Source organism: Danio rerio, chromosome 12, assembly GCF_052040795.2.
Source record: "Danio rerio strain M-AB ecotype USA chromosome 12, GRCz13ab, whole genome shotgun sequence".
Taxonomy (NCBI): domain Eukaryota; kingdom Metazoa; phylum Chordata; class Actinopteri; order Cypriniformes; family Danionidae; genus Danio; species Danio rerio.
The window spans coordinates 47,460,975-47,477,612 of NC_141032.1; the positions used below are offsets into that span (position 1 = coordinate 47,460,975).

At 36.3% G+C, this 16,638-nt stretch overlaps 1 protein-coding gene across 2 annotated transcripts in view; it reads left to right on the top strand.

The window, feature by feature from the left end:
- Window positions 1-10,213: 10,213 nt before the first annotated feature.
- adam12a (ADAM metallopeptidase domain 12a) overlaps window positions 10,214-16,638 on the top strand; it is a 245,472-nt gene continuing 239,047 nt past the window's right edge. For both annotated transcript variants that reach the window (XR_015504576.1, XM_087276907.1), the window contains exon 1: window positions 10,214-10,471. Coding sequence is in view for 1 of the 2 variants with exons in the window: in XM_087276907.1 (XP_087133033.1) it covers window positions 10,369-10,471 (103 nt within the window). In the remaining variant the exon portion in view is untranslated. The remainder of the gene's footprint in view (window positions 10,472-16,638) is intronic.

The window sequence follows — 16,638 nt, forward strand, 5'->3', positions numbered from 1 at the left end:
TGAAAGTCAAGTATCTCAGGAATCTGGTGCTAGTTTCAGTGTCTTTGTGTTGCCTTCTTTGAGAATGCTGGAGAACTGACTACAATTGCTAAATTCAGTTTGATTAGAGGTTGATTAGAGCTCAACATTAGGCTACGTTGAGATATGGTTGCGGCCCATTGAGGACCCCTGCTGGTCACATGGAATAATGCAGAATTAAAGGCATAATCTAAAAACAAACCGATCCTTATCGTAAGTCTAATTTAGCTTTATACTTATTGTTATCGGGCTGTAACAATGTGCTCCAGCAAAATAAATGATACATTTCGATTTTACTTTTCAACCCAATATTTTGGTTTGTCCATATTGAACCCAATGATGGGTTACAACAACCCAGCATTTTTAGAGTGTAAGCTGCTCAAGAACCACAGGCCATGATTTTGGACTAGAGGGGAGTTTTCTGGCTCCTCAGAGAAGCTGCTGTATCTACGGAGCGTTCCCTCTCTCTGTAATCCTACATAATGTACGAGAGACGGGACATAAAAGAGCACATTACGGCTCACTAAAAGCCTGAAACCCAAAGAACGGAGACATTTTCAGATCATGGAGGCTCTGATCAAGCTCTCAGGCTTCAGTCGCACTCATTATGACATCAGTAGCCTTTCTCTGTCCGTGTCTCCCGGAGCCATTAGCCGGAGCAGAAGGAATTTGACCCCATCTGAACAGGAATGCATTGCTAATGGAGCTGTGTGCTCGCGCAGGGTGAAAGAGGCTTTTGTCCTCTCAATGAATGAGCCAAGACTGTCCCACACGTGCCTGCCGGGATGGGACATGACTGAGCAATAGAGTTACAAACCCTAAAGCCTTCCCAGTGGGCACCTTGATGTCAGAATTATACATCAAATTGATATGACGTCAAAAAAGAAGTGTCAAAATATTAGAATCGATTTGATGTCCAAATCTTTGACGTCTATTTGACATCCACAAATTGATGCTTGTCTGACCGCTTATGAATAATTTTATGAATTTTTTTTTATTGATATTTATCTTAAAGCTTCAAATTACAAAGTTACAATGATTTTGTCTTTCTAAGATCCATGTAAACTACCTTGATGTCAAAACTACATCTAATAATTGTCAAAAAGTCAAAAAATTCGAATCTATTTGATGTCAATTTTAATAACTATTTGACATTCACAAATCGATGCAGTTTTGACCACTAAAATAATGACGCCATAATTGTTATATAGGAAAAGTTGCATTACCAATTACGAATTTACACAGGATTTTGTCTCCCTAAAATCCAGGTAAACTACCTTGATGACTAAACAACATCTAAAATTCTCATCAATTTGATGTGCAAATTTTGACGTCTATTTGAAATTCACAAAGCGATGTACTTTTGAGCACTAAAATAATGACACCATAAATGTTATAATAAAGGAAAAGTTGCATTTATCTGAAAGTTTTGATTCCAGATGATGAATTTACACTAGATATTGTCTTCTTAAAATTAATGTAAACTACTTTGATGTCTAAACAACATCTAATTACATAGAAAACATAGAAAAAATGACATAAAAAAAAATAGAATCAATGTAATGTCCAAAATTTGACGTCTATTTGACATCCACAAATCGATTGGACCATTAAAATAATGACACAAAAAGTTTTACAATATAAGAAATATTTAATTCATCTGAAAGCTTTTGTTTCACATAATGAATTTACACTGGATTTTGTCTTCATAAAATCCATGTAAAGTACCTTGATGTCAAAACAGTAATTAATGTAAAAAAAATGTGTTGAAAATTCGAATCTATTGGTGAATTTTGACGTCCATTTGACATCCACATATTGATGCACTTTTGACCACTAAAATAATGACACAAAACTGTTATTATATTAGAAAAGTTGTATTTATCTGAAATCTTTAATTCCACATTATGAATTTACACTAGATTTTGTTTTCATAAAATCCTTGTAAACTACCTTGATGTCAAAACAACATCTAATTAACGTAAAAAACATCAAAAATTCTAAGCTATTTGAAGTCAATTTTAATGTCTATTTGACATTTACATATCGATGCAGTTTTGACCACTAAAATAATGACACCATAATTGTTATATAGGAAAAGTTGCATTACAAATTATGAATTTACACAGGATTTTGTCTCCCTAAAATCCAGGTAAACTACCTTGATGACTAAACAACATCTAAATAATGTCAAAAACATGTCCAAAAAAATTATAATCAATTTGATGTCCAAACTTTGATGTCTATTTGACATCCACATAGCGATGTATTTTTGACCTCTAAAATAATGACACAAAAATATTAGAATGTAATAAATGCTTAATCTGAAAGCTTCAATTTCAAATTACGAATTTACGCTAGATTTTTTCCTCACTAAAATCCATGTAAACTACCTTGTTGTCAAAACCACATCTAATTAATGTAAAAAAAAAAGTTCTGCAATAAGTTAAAAAAACATTGTAAATCTGGTAAGTTATTGTAGTGGCGGCACAGTGCCTCAGCTGAGCCTGTTAGCACTGTCGCCCTCACAGCAAGAAAGTCGCTGGTTTAATCCCAGCTGGGCTATTTGGTGTTTCTGTGCGGAGTTTGCATGTTCTCCCCATGTTGGCGTGGATTTCCTCCAGGTGCTCCGTTTTGCCCCACAGTCCAAATCCATGCTCTATATGGGAATTTGATCAAATAAATGAAGTTTCACAAACTAATTTCGAGAGGAGCACGTGATATGATTGACTGCAGCTGGCCACTCATCTACACTCATTGGCTAGCCAATCGGATCGCTCCAAACTCACTATAAATAACCTAGCTAAGATCTACTCCCTTATCTTCGTTTTCCGAAGAAACCCCCATCCACCCCTTCTCCTCCTTTCCTCTTTTGCCGAGAGGAGCTCTCGAGAACACCTGACCTCGTACTCCCCTCACATGCTTTATTGACCTGGCGGGAGCCCTGGGCTCAACTATCTTCGAGCTCAGGGTTCTCTCCCGGGACAGCATGCCAAACCTGCTAACTTGCTAACAAGTTGTCAAACAGTATCTAAGTGTGAACTCTTGAAATTGACCATAGTATATGTGTGTAAACGTGTGTATGGGTGTTTTTCAGCATTGGGTTGTGTGTAAAACCAGCCTGATCTCACGAGAAAACGTAAGTATTTTACGTTTTGTTAGTTTAGTGGCTAATTTGTACGAATTTGAGTTCAGTCGTACGAAATTGTACAATTTTAAAAAGGAGGCGTGGCACCTAACCCCACCCCTAAACCTAACGTTCATTGGGGGATGAGCAAATCGTACTAAATTGTACGAATAAGATTGTACGAATTCATACGAATTAGCTACTTAATCAAAAAGTTTCGAATTACCATGAGATTGTGTTGTTAAAACATATTCTAAAATAGTTGGCGGTTCATTCCGCTATGGCAACCTCTGATAAATAAGGGACTGAGCTGAAGGAAAATGAATGAATGGATGAATGAATAATGTAGTAGTATAAACTGTCTGGTTTTGCAAAAAAAAAAACGTTCAGGGTTGATGAAACGTACTGATGAATTGTCTAATGTCACCGGCCACTGACGGGTTTGGCGAAGAAGTACAATTTAGGCCCTGCAGTCTACTGTTACAGTTTATATCAGGTAACAAACGTTTTATTTTTTGGATTTAATAACCCCGGTTCATGGCGAAAGACACAAATCTCTCGCTCCTACATGTGACGTACGGAGAAACGGTGCAGATTAAACTCAAGACCGGGTCCTGCTCGAACAGCGGCCCTCAGGAGTCTCCATTTACATGCCAGTGCTGACAGTACAGCTTTATGCTTCGAAAAATAAGTTTTATACCTTCTTGTTTTCCTGCTAAACTTCACCACAAATCTTTAAGCAGGTTTTGCCTTCTAGGCCAACTAAATTTAGCATCCTTTCTTAACGTCGTCAGGAATATTGATGTGTTTTTGCAAGAGGCTTTTCTCAGTATTCTGGCCTGTGGATTTGATGCTAATAAATATGACAGGATCCTAAATAACAGGAAATCGAATACATTTGGGCTGGATGGATGGATGGATCTCGCTCTTGAGAAACTTCTCCTGGCCTCGGATGAAGAGACTCGATGAATCATACAATGGAAACTGACCTAGAACCAGTGTGAACCGCGTAAACCCATAAATCGCGTACTCTTGCTGAGAATTATTGGGATCTTTAGATACAGAGAGGGGTTTTACGAACTTTTCAAAATGACATGCTGAATGAGGAATAGGATATCTCAAAGGCCTTCGTGAAACCTGAAACCCCGTTGTCTGGGATTGTAAAGTCTGTTCTGTTAGTTTGGACTCCGTCACCCCTGCAGAAACGGGGCTGCATCTGCATGTCAGGCGGATTCAGGTGATGGATCGTGCTGTGTTTTACCTCAGCACAGGTGAGAGCATGTGAATGAAGTTTACAGGACATGTATATGATGTGACCCGCTTTACCACTGCGGTCCATCTGAAGATCATTTCACGGCTAAAGACAGACGATTCACAGACCTGCAGACACCAGATCATCTCAGGCCTCTGAATGATGTCTGTCTCCTTCAAATATATAAATAAATAAACCAATATTAGGGCCATTCTACCAAACCTGAGTCTTTTTTGGCTTCTTATTAAGAAAATGACTTCATATCAATGAAGAGATGCATTGTAGGATTACGGTTCACTGCTGGAAACCCTGCTGCCAGTATTTTACTGTTAAATCTATCTATCTATCTATCTATCTATCTATCTATCTATCTATCTATCTATCTATCTATCTATCATCTATCTATCTATCTATCTATCTATCTATCTATCTATCTATCTATCTATCTATCTATCTATCTCCATCCATTCATCCATCCATCGTTTAAATCACACAGAATGAGTTTTAAGAAAATAAAACTGTCCACACTTTCTTGTGAAGGTTGGGTTTAAGGGTAGGGTGGGGTTAGGACAATACAAAATACAGTTTGTACAGTATAAATACAATGGAAACCTACAGTTGAAGTAAGAATTATTAGTCCCCCTTTAAATTTGTTTTTCTTTTCTAAATATTTCTTAAATGATGTTTAACAGAGCAAAGAAGTTTTCACAGTATGTCTGATAAAAAAATTTTCTACTGGAAAAAGTCTTATTTGTTTTATTTTGGCTAGAATAAAAGCAATTTTTAATTTTTTGAAAGCCATTTTAAGGTCAAAATTATTAAGCAATTTTTTTTTCGATAGTCTACAGAACAAACCATCATTATACAATAACTTGCCTAAGTACCCTAACCTGCCTAGTTACCCTAATTAACCTAGTTAAGCCTTTAAATGTCACTTTAAGCTGTATAGAAGTGTCTTGATAAACATCTAGTCAAATATTATTTACTGTCATCATGGCAAAGATAAAATAAATCAGTTATTAAAAACGAGTTATTAAAATTAATATGTTTAGAAATGTGTTGAAAAAAATCGTCTCTCCATTAAACAGAAATTGAGGAATAAAACAAACAGGGGGGCTAATAATTCTGACTTCAACTGTAATGTCCCCACAATTCACAAAAACCAACATGTGCTCTTTAATGTGCTGGAAAACATGTAGAATGTTCATAAATAACTTCTTTTAAAATGAAAAAAGTGGCCTGTTTCAGCACGGCCTGTGAGCAATTCGAGAAAAGAAAAAACTCCTGGTGGACAATGACATATGCTGAGTTCTCTTATTCTGGCTTCTTCTTTCCCTCTGAGTCACTCGTGCCTAAATTTTTTATTAAACTGTTCTCAGAGAAAAGCTAATCGCTGTCTAAATGTGGGTTCGTCGTTGAAGTCTGTTTCTTTTTTCCAGCTACAGGACAGGTTTTTGAGACGAGGATGTGCTTCAAATGGATTTCTGCAGTCCCTTGAAGATCCAATCCCGTCTGAGCTTTTGAAATCAGTGAAAATGCAAGAACAGGATGATGAAATCACACAGTATTTTGTTCTTTCAGAATAAGTCCGCACAGCAAACGCTGAAGCTGTTGTTGTTATTGTTCTCAAACCTCTCCTGCATGTGCAGATTTGCAAATTGCATGCTCGTTGTGTGTTTCGGCTGTTGAATAATGCACATTTTCATCATGCATGCGGTTATGCTGCTGCGCTTCAGGAAATCAAAGCTGGCTCTCAGTATTGGATCAGCATGAAAAATACTCAACTCCAACCGTGCCATAAACATTTGCATTATTCAATTATTTCTATAATGTCGCCATTAGAGTTCAGAAGCATGACTTTAATGACTCCAAAAGGAAAATGTCACCAAAAACAACCCAATCTGTCACGATCGGGGTTGGGGAAAAAGGAGCGAGGACCCAAATGCAGAGTAAATTAGTATTTATTTATAATGAAATAAAATAAAAGGCAAAATAAACAACCCCGAGGGGGAAAACACTAATAAAACAAATAAACAATCAAAACAAACTAGGATGGAGAGGCGGGCAGGGATCAGGACTGGAACAAGGCAACAAGACAAGGCTATGAACGATGACATACAGTGACACACAAAGACGAATTGGCACAGGACAGCGGAAATGAGGGGATTATAAACTGTAGTAAATTAACACACAAACAGATGAACATAATTAACTAATAATGGGTTAATAAGGTGGGCGGGATTAGACAATAGACGGGAGAGCACATGACACAGAAACAACACAAGCCATGTGCTCACATAAAACAAGATTAGAACACGTAGCCAATGAAAGAACTCATTAACCACGCGATCACAATAACAGGACAAGACTGAAGCACGCGGCCACAACGTAAACACATGGCCACATGCTTGGACAACACAAATAGACGCAAGACACGAGCACACGATAGATTAACACCTTACTGTGCGCTCACATATATGCAACGCTCATGTTTCATCTCAGCGTCAACCAAAACTGAAACCAACTAACTAGCGGGTAGCGCTGTCGCATCACAGCAAGAAGGTCCCTGCTTCGAGCCTCAGCTGGGTCATTTCTGTGTGGAGTTTGCATGTTCTCCCCGATATAGATGAACTGAATAAACTAACACTGTGTAAAACATATGCTGGATAAGTTGGTGGTTTATTCTGCTGTGGCGACCCCTGATGAATAAAGGGACTAAGTCAAAAAGAAAATGAATGAATGAATAGTGTTCATCAGAAGATAGAAAGCCATAAAGGTTTAAAACAACTTGAGTGTGAGTGAATGGTGAGTAAATTTCATTTTTGTGCGGACTGTCCCTTTACTGTCACCGTCCTGCCACCTTGTTTAAATACATCTATAAATATATTAAGTTTAGATCCTTTTTTTGCAATTAAATCCCAATCTAATCATGACAAACTATATATGGTTGGAAAGCTCTATTTGACTTCATTTGATTTTCCTTTAGCTTAGTCCCTTTTTTATCAGGGGTTGCCACAGCGGAATGAACCACCAACTTATCCAGCATACTGTATGTTTTACGCAGCGGATGCCCTTCCAGCCACAACTCAGCAATGGGAAACACCCATATACTCTTACATTCACACACTATGGCCAATTAAGTTTCTTCAGTTCACCTATAGACATGTCTTTGGATTGTGGGGGAAACCGGAGCACCCAGAGGAAACTCACACAAACACTGGGAGAACATGCAGACTACACACAGAAACGTCAACTGACCCAGCCGGGACTCGAACCAGTGACCTTCTTGCTGTGAGGCGACAGTGCTAACCACTGAACCACCACGGAAAGGTCTATATGAATACATGTTTTAGCACTGTTTATTTGTGATGTAGGAAGAGTATTAAAGCACATTTACTGCCACCCTACAACCTGTGGGACTCCACTTTTAAAGACACACTCACAAACATCCCTTCCCTTGTTTCCTGCGGGGTATCCCCATCACAGTTTTAAAGTGTGTTCCACATCTTCAAGTGAACGAAGGTAGCTTACATGGACATACCCTTGATCCCTAGATTTTGACCAAGAGAGCGAGTTGGGGTGGATTCCATTCTGAAGGACTCATCCCTATGCCCTAATCTCTTTGAAGGGTCCCTCTGAAGGGCTTAGAGTATATGTAGGTATGAACTTTTATAAATTGAGCGCTGAATGTGACACCATACAGGCAGGGCCGGAGCAAGCTGAACTGCCGCTCTAGGCAAAGGATGGTCACGCCGCCCACAAACCTAAAGTGAAACCGCCCTAGACGCGGCTATAACTGAGGCGCGCGTGGCGAGGGTACTTTAGGGGACGCCACCCTCTCTATTCTGCCGCGCTAGATGCAGATATAACTGAGGCGTGGGTGGCGAGGGTAGTTTCGGGGACGCCACCCTCTCTATTCTGCCGCGCTAGACGCGGATATAACTGAGGCGCGGGTGGCGAGGGTAGTTTCGGGGACGCTGCTCTCTCTATTCTGCCACCCTAGACGCGGATGAGGGCGCGGGTGGTGAGGGTAGTTTCGGGGACGCCGCCCTCTTTATTCTGCCGCCTTAAGCGGCCGCCTAGGTCGCCTCTATGGAAGGGCCAACCCTGCATACAGGTTCCCTGCTCAAACGATAGTTTCCATCAGTAGGATTTTTCACAATTCTTCATTCCAAATGGCCTTTTGAAATGGGCAGTTTTGATCACTTCGGTTTGGATTGACAAATAAAGGTGGCGGCCATGATTTTTTCACTCAATGTATCCCGTTTGGAAAGCTCCATTGATTTCATATGGTCACTCTAGCACCTATATGTCCAAGAATGCAATATGATAGTGTTGTCACAAGTGTAAGTGCTCAAGTGTTTGGGGCATTCAGATGTTCACCAGCAGTGGACACTTGTGTGACGCAATCAATGACGTACGTCCGAGGGCTTAAAAAATTGGACTGGCATACAGCCTAGGTCCCGTGAAGTGCTTTGAGATGGGCATTTTCTCTTCATAATTTCAATTTAAAAAATGAAGAGAGGGTGAGCATAAAATAGCTCCTCTTCCTTAAAAACAGTCAATTAGTGGCTGTTTCTCAATATGCGTTCTTCAGCGGTCTTGCGTCCTCGTGTTCTTGTGCAACGTCATCATCAGCAGCCTAAGTTCAGTTCCAATACTCGAGACCGCAAGTACAGAGGACGCGTGAAACTTCCCGGATGTGATCTTGATATTGAGGACGCACCGATGCAGACTTGAGCACCGTCCTCACTCTGGAAGTCCCAGAAGTCATTGCGACTGGAGGTGGGAAGCGCAGCATTTTATTTAGATTTATTATTAAAGTTCAGAGATATCACTTATTTACCTCAGGACTTTCCCTAAATAAAACGATGAAAGTAAACATTAACATGAACATCCTAATAAAGGAATAAACACATTAAGGGTGTTTGTTTGCTGAATTTCATATTAAAATGTGTTTTATTTATATTGTGCAGAGTATATTTATAATGTTTTTATGCAAAGTATATATTTTGAAGAGGGGGCTAAACAATAAATCGTTGTATGAGTGCTGTAATGTTTAAATAATTTCCATTTAAAACGCGTGAAGGTCATGTGACCATCAGGAAGAACGCAGCATCCCATTTCTCAAAGGACGCGTTCTCTGCCCTCGCGGTCTCCTGAGTTCGTTCTTCTGAGGACACCTGGCAAGACCGGTCTCCACAAGAACACAAGTCAGTTCTTTGCGTTCTTGGAATTGAGAAACAGCCATAGTGTATTTTATCACCAATCTGGCAGTGAGAGTGATTGAGCTCAAGTGCATCAAATTAAAAGCAAAGGAGAAGTCTTAAACGGGGCGGGGCATGTCAGATACTAGTGAGCATTTGATTGGTCACGATTTGAGAAACTAGTATGAGGTGACGTCAAAAAACATTGATCCGTTAAGGCAGATGTGATGAACTACAAGCTTTGGATGTTTACATCAGTTTTATTTCTTCTAAACGAAATTTTGTCACTGTTTTGGATTACACAAGTATATAGATATCCTTAGAACTAAATGATTTTCAAAGCTATACTGATTCTAATTTTAGTTTTATTTTAATTAACATTCACGGGTCTATAGTGTTTAGTCAGAGAGAGTAGAGGGCTTTAAAGAACAAGTTTTTAAACATAAAATGCAAATAAACCTATTATTCGCAAAATCGTTTCGTTCTTTACTTGTTAGATCGTGTTTTTCAGCACTCATCAAAAATCTGAAACGTCAAAATCTCAGCGCTCTCTCTCACTCTCTCGCGCGCACACACACGCGCGCACGAGGCTGCTTGAGTGCACGCGGTGGTGCGCTCCTGGAGAGCTGATGTGCGGCGCGCGCGTCCAAACGCTGCTGCTCTGAGAGTCTCTCAGGTTTCAGGAAGTGTCGGATTTGCTCTATATTATGGTCGTGCAGCCGTGATCCGCGGTGATCATCCTTCTGGATCTCCGCTCGGGCACCATGTCCACCCGGTACAGCCCGATGTGTGTGCTCCTTCCCGCGGTCTGCGCGCGCGTTGTGTCCGTGCTGACGCTCTGCTGCCTCGGGAGATTGTTTACAGCCGGTAAGACACATTTCGCTGTTATTAAGACTTTGTATACGCTTACAACTTTCACATGACTGTGTGGACACCACTTAAAGGGATAGTACACACAAAAAATTAATATTCTGTCACAGCTTTTACTTGTTCCAAATCATGCTCTACTTTCTTGAGGTAAAGTTGGTTTTATGTCCACACATTCGTTCAGTGACAACTTGTGACACGGTCTCTCTATATTGTTTACCACGTAACTTTATATATTGGGTCTGAAATCGCATGTAAACATGACTTTGTGACTATTTAATTGACTATGAACAATGTTGTAGATAGTCATTGGCTGCTAAAATTATTTAAAATATGCGAATAATACTTTTCTGAAAATGCAATTAAGTTGACTCAATTGACTTTCTTCTGATGGGCACTCAAGAGGGTAATTTAAAGTTTGCTGAAAACATATAACCATTGACTTCTGTTGTTTTTTCCTACTATGGAAGTCAATATTCTTCAGCTTTCTTCAAAATATTTTCTTTAGTGTTCAACAGAAGAAAGAAACTCAACCCCTTAAGGATTTTAGAGTGATCTATCCGTTTAAAACAACCCGTGCTGCCATTGAGGTAAAGTTGGTTTTATTTTTAGACTTTCTCCTAATTTAATTAATATAAATATAGTATATTCTACTTAATATAATTTCAGAAAAGTATTATTAGCAAATTCTGAACATTATCAGCCAATGACTGTCAATGTATGACACTGTTCACAGTCAATTAAATCGTGCTGATGTTTTCTGAAATTATATTCAGGAGAATATATTATAATTATATTAATTAAATTAAGGAGAAAGTTCAAAAATAAAACCAACTTTACCTCAGTGGCAGCATGAGCTGTTTTTTTTCTTACTCCTTACATTGTTGAATTTCTTTCTTCTGTTCAACACTAAAGAAGATATTTCGAAGAAAGCTTAAAATCGGTGTAATAAACAATATAAAGACTGTGTCACTGTTCAGAAAATGAATGAATGTGCGAATATAAAACCAACTTCACCTCAATGAACACTACAGAGGATCATTTACTATTGAAGTCAATGGTTACAGGTTTTCAGCTTTCTTCAAAAGATCTTCTTTAGTGTTGAACAGAAGAAAGGAACTCAGACACTTAAAAATGAGTGTATGATTTTTGGGTGAACTATATCCATTTAAAACATTTGGACTGCCTGCTTAGACAAACAGCAGCTTTTGAGCATACAGAAAGTGGTAGTTGTTTCTTCAAGATACTGTTTGGACCTTATTTGACCCCTTAAACTCTACTGATGTGGCAGATTTGACCTGCAGCTTAACATAAAGCAATGTATGATGTTGTCATATGCAGAGAACTTGGTTTTGAGTGTCAGCTTGTGATTCAGAAACGGGCGTCTGTCGCTCTCACAGCAGCACAGCTGATGAACTGTTGCACATTTTATATGAAGAAGATGATCTGATGTTTCTCAGAACAGCTTCTTCAGGGGATTTTTGTGCTTTTATTAATAGAGGCGGCAACAGAACATCTGTGTTTTGCTTGGGGTTGTTTTGTTGTGATCATTATGACAGCACTGCATATATTGTGGGTGAGTGTCACAGCAGACCTGCTCAAGTCGTGTGTAAAGCAACATTTTGTGTTTCATTTAAACTGGGATAGTCCAAGATAATGAGTTTTTGGGAGCATGTTTTTTTTTTTTTTTTTGAATTTCACATAAATGTAATAATCCAAATTCTTATTTCCAAAAATCTAAAATTATATTTTGATTTTGATACCAATTTTTTTTAATACTCCGGGGGTTATGTATTAATTTAATTAATATTGTTTTCATTACTGTTATTATTGCATTATACTGTATACATGTTTGTTTGTTTGTTTATTTAGTTATTTATTTATTTATTCATTCATTTATTCATTCATTTATATATATATATATATATATATATATATATATATATATATATATATATATATATATATATATATATATATATATATATATATATATTAAATAAGTTTTAATATTTTTTAATTTTTTAATATTTTAACTATATATTATATATATTAAATAAGTGAAAAAAAAAATATATATATACATACACACACACACACACACACACACACACACACACATATATATATATATATATATATATATATATATATATATATATATATATATATATATATATGTATGTGTATATATATATATATATATATATATATATATATATATATATATATATATATATATATATATATATATATATATATGTATGTGTGTGTATATATATATATATATATATATATATATATATATATATATATATATATATATATATATATATATATATGTATATATGTATATATGTATATATGTATGTATGTATATATATGTATGTATATATATATATATATATATATATATATATATGTATGTATGTATGTATGTATGTGTATATATATATATATATATATATATATATATATATATATATATATATATATATATATGTATATGTATATATATATATATATATATATATATATATATATATATATATATATATATATATAATTATTTTTTTCACTTATTTAATATATAATATTAAAATATAAAAAAATGTTAAATATTAAAACTTAATTAATATATAATATAAATTATATATATATTATATATTATTATATATAATATAATTATTTTTTTCACTTATTTAATTGGATTTAAAATAGCATAAAAATATGCATTTTTATGATAATTTTTGAACACATTTCTCCTATAAATTCTCATTATAGTAAGGCCAAAACTACTACTAAATAATAGTGTATAATATGCATTTCATTATTGTAATCCTATATATAAATATTATATACATGGTAATATTTGTTGTACAACCTTTGTTGTTGCTGCAAGTTATTTTCTTTCAGCATTTTGGGTGTAATATAGGCATGAACCATAACACAGATAACAATGATAATCATTGAAAATAATGACATAAAAATATCCATGTGTGTTATAGCAGAGATCATTTTTGGGCATAAATATTGTAATGAAAAAAATCATCAGGCAAAACAATGTTTATTTCTTAAAACTGTTGCATAATCTAAGCTTTCGTGATGTCCTCCTTCAGTTAATTGCTGGAGTTTTATCCTCTCTCTCTCTCTCTCTCTCTCTCTCCCTCTCTCCCTCCCTTTCTCATTCACTCACTCTTGGCATCTCTAAACACATCATCCTCGATAAAGTGCTCTTAATTAACACAGAAAACAGTCAGTGTCTCTGTGCCTCCTGATGCTAAATGCATTTGTGTGCTTGTGCGATGATGATTATGTTATTGTGTGTTCTGCTGAGCTAATTGCATGTAGACGATCATTAATAGTTAAAAGCTCATCCATCACAGACGTGGTAACTGATATGAAACGGGTTTGGTGGACTCAGTCACAGTGATTATATGATGCCAGCGCTAATGAAACAAACCCGCTGCGTGCAGAGCTGGCACATTTGATAAATGAGACGCAGCCACAGAGACCCTCATTAAATCACAACACTTTTACAAAACAGGTGGAGATGAAGAGCATCGTATTATTATCACTCCTAGCAGCATTGGAGTCACTAGAGTTACTGAAAATATTCAAATACAGCCAAAATAAAGCAACAAATAATTAAAGAATTATTATAATCTCATAAACATGGTATCTTTCATTTTTATGTATTGTTGGATTTTTTTTGATTAAAAATTCTTTTTGTTAAGTTTTTATTTAAGTATTTTTGTATACTTTTGTATATAGTGTTTATTTAAATTCAATTACAGTAATAAATAAATAATGAATAATAATTATCGATGAATAAATAAAAACTAGAACTAAATAAAAAAATACAAAAATAAATAAATAAATTAAATAAATAAATATATAAATAAATATGTTATAATGGCTAATTCTAAAAACATTAGGACAGTTATGCTAATTAAAGTATTAATAAATTTGTATTAATAACTCACTGTGGCATATATCCCAATAATTTCCCAAATGTCCCTCAGCAATTTGTATTATATATGTATTAGGAAAGTATTTGATGTGCTAATTATTTTTAATGATTATTCAAAACATACTTTACGTATTTAAATAAAATAAAATAAAATAAAATAAAATAAAATAAAATAAAATTTAATTTAATTTAATTTAATTTAATTTAATTTAATTTAATTTAATTTAATTTAATTTAATTTAATTATTAAAAACAGCACTACTTTTTATAATGCAATAAAAATAACCAGTAATAAAAGAATAATAGTAATAGTTAAAAAAAATTATAATAATTAATAATACCTATGGTCATGAGTTTTGGGTCATGACCGAAAAGACAAGATCTCGGATACAAGCGGCCGAAGTGAGTTTCCCTCTCAGGGTGGCAGGCACACCCTTATAGATGGGTGAGGAGCTCTGATACCTGGGAGGAGCTCGGAGTAGAGCCGCTGCTCCTCCACATTGAGAGAAGTCAGCTGTGGTTGCTCAGGCATCTGTTTTAGATGCCTCCTGGACGCCTACCTAGGGAGGTGTTCCCAGCATGTCCCACCGGGAGGAGGACTCGGGGAAGACCCAGAACAAGCTGTAGGGTTTCTCTGCTGGCCAGGGAATGTCTCAGGATCCCCCCGGAGGAGATGGAGGAAGTGTCTGGGGAGAGGGAAGTCTGGGGTTCTCGCCTAAGACCGGCCCTGGAAAAGCAGACGAAAATGAGATGAGATGAGATAATAACTGTTCGCTTTAACTGGTTTATGAAATGTCTTTTGCCGCACTTGATTCCTGGTCTGCTGGTATCAGTCTATCGCCATTTACTGTAAGCTACAGAGCAACCCCATCCATATGGTGGTGAGCGGTAATGCCCGTAGCATTTGTTTAATCAAAAAAAAACACTGCCCTTATGTACCCCAAGGCACATATTTCTGTTCGCAGAAATGATAGAAGACTTGAATCTTCTACCCCACCTGCACAATGTGTGATTGAACAAAGCACTCCCTGATAGGACTCATAGTCATTCATAAAAGATTTGTTCAAAATAAACGATCAAAATAAACGATTAAAATAAACGAAAATAAACGATTTCCCTATAAGATAGCTATTAAATATTGTTTCAAGAGTTCACACTCAGACTTTCATAAAAGATTTGTTCATAATAAACGATTGTAAATGCCCTCCGAAATGCAATCGAAACAAATATAAATTCGATAGCACCGACTACTTCAGGAGGAAATATTCAACCCAGGCTCACTGGAAATATGTGCCCAGGACTACATTTTTGAGAACCAAGAAATATACGTTTTCATGCAGGTCTTGTATTCACAAATTCCCTAGATGGTGCCATGTATATTTTTGATAATTCCAAATACTTTACTAGGGAATGTTACGTGCCATTTCTGTGAAATCCACCAGAGGCTGCTTTGTACTTTGTTTTTTACAATCTCACTTTACTTTAAAATACCCAATAATACTTTATTGGGGCACATTTTCCTATACATGACACTTCTCATAAATCCACCAGAGGCTGCTGTGTTCATTTCTGCGAATATTAACGTCTTGTGCGTGTCTGTGAGAGAATCCACTTTGCTTGTCGTTGTGCATAAAATATCAGCTTGATATATACTCACCCTTTCCTAAACCCAACCGATAGTGTTTTCAAAATCAAACTTGAGAGAAAACACAGTACCAGACTACTCCTTTTTTGTGAGTTTCATTTTCACTGGTTTATGGAACCAACCTTCACCAGATTTGAACCTTTGTCCGCTGGTGCTTGTCTAACACCATTCACAGTGAGCTACCAAGCAAGCCCATCCATACGGAGGTAAGCGATGAGCGGTAACGCCCCATAGCATTTGTTTTACCCAAAAAGTGCAGCCATTCGAATTCTCAGGGGCACGTAATTCTCAGTTCTCGGAAATGGATCCCTGGGAACATTTTCCTAATGAGCCTGTGTTGAAAATATATCTTTATTTGTCGATGAGTTTTCTCTGTTAATATTATAAGTGTGAAAAGGATCAAAAGTTGGTGTCATACTGCCCCCTAGTGTTCATTTTAACTGCAGTCAATCTTTTGTTTAAGTATGTTTTTTGTGTTGTCACAAAAATGTATACTATTGCAGATAAAGTGTTTGTTTGATATGGAAATGAGGAGCAGGGAATTTTGTA